The 9,399-nt window shown below is 39.9% G+C and overlaps 1 protein-coding gene across 1 annotated transcript; it reads left to right on the top strand.

Annotated features, from left to right (window-relative positions):
- The first annotated feature begins 1,990 nt into the window (after positions 1–1,990).
- wu:fb55g09 lies at positions 1,991–3,657 on the top strand. The gene is made up of 2 exons (XM_034138707.1): positions 1,991–3,114; positions 3,490–3,657. Exon 1 carries the CDS (start codon positions 2,430–2,432, stop codon positions 3,051–3,053), a length of 624 nt encoding a protein of 207 aa, XP_033994598.1. The 5' UTR covers positions 1,991–2,429; the 3' UTR covers positions 3,054–3,114; positions 3,490–3,657.
- Positions 3,658–9,399: the final 5,742 nt, after the last annotated feature.

Genomic DNA, 9,399 nt, shown 5'->3' with positions numbered 1-9,399 from the left:
CTATATTTTATCCTCCATGCTTTACAACCTACACCTACTGTAGTATCCTCATAATGTCAGCCAACCTAGCACCCTGCTTATCCATCATATCCTATTAATTAATTAATGTATAGAAACATAACCCAACAAACTTAATGTAATACATACATGTATATTAAATAACACACTATTTTTGACCAAATACTTTCATATTGATATAGATTATTAATAAATAGTGTGTGCCGTGTGGTTGACTATAAGGGCTTTCTTAAAAAAAAAATTTTTTAAATGACCAAAAAATCAACAATAGGGTCAAGAGTTTTCACTTCTTATTTCACACATTTTACAAAAAAAATTGAGAATTAACTCAGCAGATTAATCAATAATAAAAAAAAGAATTTGTTCAAATGGTTAAAAAATAAGCTCCACCTCAACAAACAAAAATACTGCTTTCATATTAATGCACAATAAAGAATAATTAAATTATATAATATATAACACTGTGTGTGTTATTATTATGGTGTTATTAACACAATAACAGGAGTCATGTTAGCAAATGTTCTTGATTAAACTTCAAACTGTTCTATGTAATACACATCACAGCCATACGGGGTCGCTAGTGCAGCTGCAATCATATAGGTGTGTTATGTCACATTATGGTCTATGCTTTGTTAGAGTGACCTACATATTTTGGAACTAAACTGAATTGTAACGGCAGAGATTTGTTGTTGCAGGAAGCAGAATGCGTTGTAATGGACTTACTAAGAGGAAATGATTTGTTATGTCAGGTGACATTGAAGACAATGTTTATGCTTTATTGCTTATTATATATTGATAAAGGGGTCCTGTGCTTTTTTCAAAATAATGTCCTCAATTATCGATTCATTCTTCCTGTCTACTGATTTCAAACCAAGACTACAGCAAAGCTGCTCTATAAAGCTGTACTTTGGCACATCGGTACTTAAGCTAAATGCTACATGCACACAATGAGCACATTATACAACATTTTTGGAGTTAAACAGGTTGAATGGCTTTAATGTTTACCATGTGCACCATGTTAGCCAGTTAGCATGCTGACAGTTGATCATTAGCAATATTTGCATGTAGTCTACAGCCGAGGCTGATGGGAATGTAATTCGTTTTGCAGGAATATACTCATATTAAATAAAAAGCTTGACCTGATGATGGCGCTAGATGCAAATCCAAGGGACCATAAAGTGATTACAATCCATGCTAAGGAGGACTTGAATGTGATCCACACACAGTTAAAATGTTTTACTAAAATGTGACACTCTTAAGGGCATTACAGTTAAAGACACATAGTCAACAAAGTAAGTTATTGTCTGGGGAGAATACAAGAGCCCGATAATTAATGCATTCATTTTTTGTTGTGATATTCAATTCTGGACAAAAGACTAAATTATATTGACTTAACACTTGTTATGTGTTTAAGGAAGGGAAGGCTTTTTGTGAGACAGTTAATTTGCAGCCAGAACATAACGTTCTTTGTTTGTAATTGTGCTCACCACTGCAACAGTCATTTCCACTGTCTTATAAGTCCATAGTTGGGTTGGGTACTTGTGTGTGTATGACACAATAACTAACTTCTGTGACTGTTATTTTAGTGAGTGCCCCTGTGCTGCTGCTTGTTGTTGCTGTACAGTGTTGCTGTTGTCAGAGGGGCGGGCAGTAACAGCAGCAGCTGTGGATCAGATTTCAGCTGCTAAAACTGAAGCGGAGTGAACCATCCTGCTGCAGGGAGCAGCTTAAAGCTCATCACAACGACACAACCCAACCGTACACACATGCAGACAAACATACATGTTCGAATATGTTGCATATATAACTATAAGTAATATTGTGTTAACAATCTATCATATTATCATGTTATTATTTGGAAGTGGAACAATCTTCTAACCTTGCACCCCTCCCTCTGTTAAACCTCTGAATGGACTCTCCCAGCTCTTTATCCAGGCTCTGAGGAGGAGGCAGAGCCACAGTCAGTGCTTGTTGTCTGAACTGAGTACACTGCACTTGCTGGCCTTAAACAGAGAAAAAATAGCTTAAAATCAGCTAGACAGCGCCTAAAACCCCTTTATCAGCTCATTATAGATCAATAATCAGAGCTGTAAGAAGCAAATTTGACTTTCAGATCATTGAAAAAAGAGAAATCAGATAAATAGAGGAGGGCGTGACAAGCAGACAGCCGAGCAGGCAAGCTGCTGCTGCAAGGAGAGGAAGAGCCGGCGATGCATCAGCCAAAGCCAGAGGTCAAGAAAAAAAGTGAAAGGATAGTGAAAAGGTAGACACTGAGAGAGGAGGGTCCTTTGTGATCTGAGCCAGAAAAACAGAAACCAGCCTCTCTTTGTTGTTGTGTGGGCCACCGAGCAGGGATGTGAAGGAGGGCAGCAGGGAGGAAGGGAGGCAACGGCAAGAAAGACTGCAAGAAAATGCTCTCAGAGATGATGTGCAGGAGGAGCTGCCAGCAGCAGCAGGATGGCAAAGAGGCTCCGCAGAGGGACCCTTCCAGCCGCAGGAAGCACGGCTGGTCCAAGGGCTGCAGGGGGCGCATGCAGGGGCGGAGAACTGGAGTGGGAGGGTGGCCAAGAGGGCGCAATCACCAGCAGCCCCCTCAACGACACCATCCTCATCCCAGACACTTCCAGAGGCCAGCAATGTCACTCCGGCCCGTTAACATTAAAGGGAACAGAGCGAGGGGGATGCGAGCCCCCAAGAACACAAACCAGTTTTTGATGCACGAGAAGTACCAGATGCTACACATGCGCTCCGACTCAGTGGGGAGTGACAGTGGGAGCAGCTCGGATAGCGAGGTGGAGCTCACAGACATGGACTCATACCTGTGCGTCCTGGAAAATGCAAGAGGAGCCCTGTTGGACAGTCCCAACCCACACAGCTCAACAGCGCCCCCTGGACAGATCGTGGTTCTGCATGAGGACAGTCTGCGTCTGCAGGAGGACAGCATGCAGTATTTCCCCTCTGAAGACGACCTGATGCAGAGCCAGAACTTCATGCAGAGAGACTTTGTTGAGTTCTGTGACATCCTGACACCCTGAAAAGAAACTCTCATGAGACTATTTTGTTCTCGACAGTGTGAAACTCTAACCTCGGGGACAGGTTTGTTCTGCTTCATGTTCACTGAAAAAAAATCTCATCATCTTGTCAACTCATTAAGCCTTAAAATGTTAGGAATATGCTTGCAAGGTGAGATGATTCCATCAGTTTACAGCAGATACTTTTTTTGAAGTGTCATTGTTTTAATACTCATGCAGTGGTCTGCCTTAGTTCATGTGAAGATGCTTAAAATAATTGAAATTATCTCACCATGTTGGTATTTGTATATGTTTAAGAAAAAAAGCTTAAATGAATGCAAGATTAAAGGAAAACATTTTGACGGATGATTTTTTTTTACGGTTTACATTTTGTTCATGTTTGGTAATGTACAATGTGCTGTAATGTGCTGCCTTTCTGTTGTTATTGTTGCACACAAAGGGAGATGGGATCGGTGGTGGGAGTGAGCCTGAACAGCCAATCGGCATCGAGTTGGCTGGATTAGGCTGCAGATGATTGGCCGATGCAGACTGTCATTGAAAAAAAAATATATTAACTGTGAAGAAGAACAGAAGAAAAAAATCAGAAATAAATATCGGATTGATGCAACTTGTGCTTCTTTATTGTGTTTGTTGATATGAATTAGTGTGATGGTGAGTTTTTTGTCAAATTTATCCGGGTCAGTGTGTCACTTTTCTGAGCAAATAATGCATATTTAACCATGTAAAAGTAAATATGGAGTGCTGAACACATGAATTCAATTAACAAGTCGGTCACATGACATCATGTTAGTGGAACAGCAACAATGGGGATTCAAGAAATCATGAAATATAACATTAAATGCATGTGTCTGCATTAAACATGCAGACACTTTTATGGGTTGCAATACTGTAAAATGAATAGATACAGATGACTTAATTTAGTTTTTTCCACACACCCATAACTGACGTCTGTTGACGTGCAGATTTATCATACTTTTAGATCTTATAATCATACATAGGCTTTTCTAATGCATCCTATGATCTCACAAGTAAAATCATTTTAACTAACATGAGACGTATAATGTTCCTATTCAGACATTGTAGACAGGCTTTAAAGCAGGAAGTAGGGACCTGCATGGAGAGCAGCTGAAGAGGATTACATAAAGTGCAGTGAGCAGGGAGGTTTAAGCCTCTTTGTGTCATTAACTAATAATGTTAACGGGTCAAAGACTGAGAAACAGCAGGTAATCGATGTTTCCTACTTTAATATAGTATCTGTTTTATCCTTCAAAGTGACAGAGCAGCAACTGCAAACACTAAACATGAGAACAAGTTTTTCAGGCTGAAATGCATACCGATTAACACATCTTTTTTTGTGTGTTTGGCTTTTTTGCCCTCTCTGAACTAGTACAAATAAATTGGTTTGATGATTTAAAACAAACATCTGTTCTCTATTTTGACTAGATTTAGCAACAGGATGACATGCTATCACATAAAAACGTTTAAAGAAGGTGAAGTCCCATATTCCATTTAACAAATTGTTAACAAAAAACGGTATATAATCAATACTAGACAACTTAATCACTAATTCCTTCTCTGCTTTCATTGCTAACTGTAAGTCTGCTCTTTGGGCATCATACGTCACATTACATAACAATATTTTTATTCCAAAAACATAATATGTAAAAGAAGCGGGGGGGGGGTTAATGGCCAGGTACTTCCAGCACTCATGTATTTCTTGTTCAGCACGTCCTGTCCAGGCAGAGATGAGATCAGAGGCCTGTACTATGAAGCCGGATTTTCGCTTAGCCGGCTAACTTCAGGGAAAACTCGGGCTTTCCGGTCCTAAGACGCTGGTTCTCTTTTTAGCAGGCTAGATCTCCATGGTAACTTATGCTGAGCGGCTAGCCTGCTCCGGAGCAGGATAGGTTCCAGGATAAGAGATCAACTCAGTGAAAGCACCGCCTGCTGACCAATCAGAGCTCAGTGTGCGGAGGAAATACAGTTTAAACTGCTGTTGCAGGAAAGACAAAATCATCGACTGTGTGAACGTGAAAATGAATAGAATATCACCTCCCATCTTCAGAGCAATCTGACTATTAGCCTATAACTATTATACTATTATGTTAAGAAAGCTTAATTAAATATCTGCCACAACATAAGTAACCGGATCAAAGTAACATTACGTAGCCTACAGTCCGCGGCACTGTGAGTGCAGACGTCGATGTGTCCCATTATCATTCATATCACATCATATCACATCATAATGTATCATATATTTCCTTATTTGAGTCAGCTTCTTGAGTCGTATCTGGCCGTGCAACACTTACAGTGTCACATACTGTATGCAGAAGTATTATTTTAAGCAACACATTAAGTTGACGAAACACTCGAGTCAAATGTAATTAAAGTCAGATCCACTCGTGTCTTGGACGGGGCAGTGATATCATAAACCTGTTAATGGACGCATTCAAACGCTTTTTCTTTTACCAGCTGTATTCACCTTGCAGGTGCAGCTATGTGGCTTTTATCCTGGATAAAGTGTTTAAGTCATGGATGTTTAAAGTTTAACTTCTTCATATTTGATTAATATTAAAGTTCACTTTTCATTCAGGAAGTATGACGCTGCGCTGTCAGTGTGCTTGTCCATGTTTGTGATTGGTCGAATGCTCCAAATACCACCCCTTTCATGTGAACGCGCACCTAACTAGATAGGGCACGGCTGGCTTGAGCGATCCACTTGATAACCAGCGTCGTAGGACCGCTTAGCGAGAGCGCGTATGTGTTGGATTAGGCCAACCGGCTAACTCAAACATATCCAGGTTAGGTTGAACCAGCTTCGTAGTACAGGCCTCAGGTCTGGAAATACAAGCCGAGTGTTCCTGGGGCAGATATGGAGCATCGGCCCCCTCTACACCCATGTTTGTCCGAATACCTGTGGAATGTGTATGTATTACCGTAGTTAGAAATACACGTCCTGTAAGCACAATAATATGTAAAAATAAAGGCGTTACAAGTATTTTTTGACCTGGGAACAGCAGGCTAGTTTGCACAGTGGCCGACAGGAGCCAACTCATTACAATGGCCCAAAACGTTTCCATTAGGAGAAACGCACTGCCAGAGTAAGCCTGTTTCATAATTGTGTTAAAAGGGTTTTGTCAGTATATTTGAAATGACTAGGTTATCTACGTTAGCTTGCTAGCTTACAGCAGATCTGGAATAATATTAGTAAACCATGCGAATGTTTCGTCAAGTGGGTGAAATGTATGTTTTTATATTTGCATGTTTTTGAGAGTGCAGCGCATTTCTCCCAATGACAGTGTTTTGGGTCTTTGTAGCTCATTTGCACCTGTCGGCCACCATACACCACATCCCTAAATTCTCTCCCACACATGTGCTGTATCAGTAAAGCATGTAAATAAATAAAAATAAAGCATAGTAGATATAGTAATATAAATACTGAGATAAAGTTGAAACGTTTTTTCCTAAAAGAAATGAGGGAGAAAAAATACATCAATGTGTTTTTATCTTATTTTCCCTGCTCATTTATAAAAACAAATATCTAAATATAGCCAACAAGCATAGCAACCTCTTACATACTTACGTCATCCTGTACTAAAAAGAAGAGGCTCTTTGCATGCCCTTTTGTTGTCCGATTATTATTGGCGACTAGGCTCAGTCCTTCAATACAGATAATACCTAATAAATCTTCTAAAATATAGAGTTTTGGAATTAATACAAAACGATTCACATGGGCCTTCATTTACCGTGAACGTCCATTGTATATCAGATCCTACATTTAATTCAGAATGTTTTAAACAAATTATCTGTTTAAAGATTAGAAAACATTAAACACTATTGCCATTGCACATAGCACAACGAAATGCAGTTTGCATCAAACCAGAAGTGCTAAGAGTAGTCAACGTTAAAGCATTCACGGATAAGGGGCAGGGTTTAAGGCATACATAAGTTTAAAGAAGTATGAAAGGGAGGTGTGGTGGTGCTAGTTCTGTAGTTTGAAGGTCATGTATTGGGAGTGGAGTATAGTGCTGAGTTTGTGAGAGTTCAGCAAGGTTATGGTGTGGTGGAAGAAACTGTTCCTGAGCCTGCTGGTGCGGGATCAAAGGCTCCTGTACTGACTTCCTAATGAGAGGCAAACAGTCCATGGTTGGGGTGTGAGGGTTCCTTGATGATGCTGTGAGCCCGTTGAGACACGCAGAGGTCAGCAATGGCAGGGTGCGGGGCTCTGATGATGTGCTGGCCATTTTTCACTACCCGTTGCAGGGCTTTCCTGTCAGCTAAAATGGTTTTCGGACAATATTCAAAAGTTCCTACAGATTTGATAATGTTCACATTATCAAAACCACAGTCAGTGAGAGGTTCAGTAACCCTCTTTGTTTGGTGAGTTAATGCACCCTTGGATGATTTAATCCACTCACATAACAGTAGCTCATACAATCTTATGCTAATAAAATCTTGTGGAACAAAATGAAGACAGAGTGAACATTTGTGTTAAGAAGGGACGTGATGCCAAATAGACAGCCTCCTCAGACTGCCCTTTGACCTGCAGATCAGACGAGTTCTGTTATTATCTAATAAAACAGAGCGTTCAGTGCCTTGCTCAAGGACACTTCTGTTTGGGCTGTCCTGTCTCTATTGTATCTACTGCAGCTCCTGTTTTTAGTTTCACAGCTGTTGACATCAGCTACTACTTTTAAGTCTGAGTTGTTGTTTTGCAATGCTGCTGCCGTTGGGGGAGTGAGCTGGCATACACAGGCACACACACACACACAAACACACACACACAGCAAAGGGGTGTGGTGTGCTCCTTCGCTAATGCTAACCTAGTCTAGTTAGACTCAAATAAACATGTATCTTTACTTGTGAGATCCCTCTCTGACATTTCAACCCAAACCTTTATAACTCTGTAAAGCACTTTGGGCTGCGTCAAGCATGAAAGGTGCTATATAAATAAAGTTTATTATTATTATTATTATTACATAAACCTAATTCTTACCTTAAATTGAGTTTTAACAAGTTTTAAGTAATATAAACAAGATTTCAAAACCAATCTTAAACATTAGTTCATTTGATTAACTTTACTTATACTTTGTAAAAAATGTCCTCAAAAAGACATAAAAGAGCACACACACGAGAAGTGTGAATTGTTGGTTGAAGGGGCAGACGCCAAACAACAAGTACAGACAGTTACAGAATGAATGACGGTTAGAAATATCGCAGACACACCTACACAAACACACACACAAACACACACAGTTGAGGTGGATGGAGCTTAACTCTAATCTGACATGGTGAAGGTCAGAAAAACAGATATGTATTAAACATAATAAAACTGAATATATGTACAGTACATATGCAGTGTACTGTACACTACATGGGGAAAAGCATGTTGACAGCTTGATAAATGAATAGTTGTTTTACTTTGTAAAGATCAGTGTAACTCAAGTAGAGTCTTTTATCAATGTAAGTAATGCATATCATAAATTCTCATTATTGTCTCGAGTCTGACGTGATAGTAAAGTAATGAGACTTTCATCCGCAACAATAAAGTATAAATTATAAAAGATATGAACATCAAACATACTATTTATCCTATATAAAAAAAGATTGCTAGTTTATTATTGCTTTCTCTAGGGCAGCGGTTCCCAACCTGTGGGCCGCGGCCCTCTAGTGGTCCGTGAAGGCATTGCAAGTGGGCCGCCAAATATATTTATATATATATATTATTTTTTTTTAATTATAACATATAGGAGATGACATTCCCATCTCAGACAAAAACAAAACAAAAACAGAAGAAATAAAGATACAGTCAGTAGGATCACTTCAACATTTCAGAAACAAAAATAGGTTGACAACCAAATACCACCAAAAACACAACATGGCAAGCATATTTATTGTTTCTTTAATCCCACTCTTCGTTAGAGCTCATTATTTCCCATTTCATGGCGTGGTTATTCTCCATGTCCACTTGTTGCTGATGGTTGTGGTAGAGGAGCTGTAGATTTTGCACTAAAATCTGTATCATGGTCAGTAGCGTCTGGAGCACGAACGCAACCCTGTGATCCGCCTGTTGTTGGCGAAACGCATCAGCAATGATGCGGGGTGAGCAGGAGAAGTGGGGAGAGGCGGGGCTATGGCGTCATCGATTCAGGAAATTATTGTATAGGGCGTACACATGGAGCCGCAAGCGTTTCGTCTCCAGACTTACCCACTTTGGGAGCCGTTTTCAAAGTGTATCGGTTTCGGGTTCCGAAGCCGCTGCTCCGTTTCGGCTTCGTGTGGACGAACTGTCTATACCAGGGTTTGTACTTGTTTAACTTTTGTCTAGTTTCTGAACATATATGAGGAG

Source organism: Trematomus bernacchii, unplaced genomic scaffold, assembly GCF_902827165.1.
Source record: "Trematomus bernacchii unplaced genomic scaffold, fTreBer1.1, whole genome shotgun sequence".
Lineage (NCBI taxonomy): Eukaryota > Metazoa > Chordata > Actinopteri > Perciformes > Nototheniidae > Trematomus > Trematomus bernacchii.
Note: the sequence above shows the minus strand (reverse complement) of the source record. Positions and strands in the feature narration are given on the sequence as shown.

What these genes read in the sequence shown, in the direction of transcription:
- wu:fb55g09 (XM_034138707.1), top strand. Translation starts at nt 2,430, where the DNA reads ATGCTCTCAGAGATGATGTGCAGGAGGAGCTGCCAGCAGCAGCAGGAT.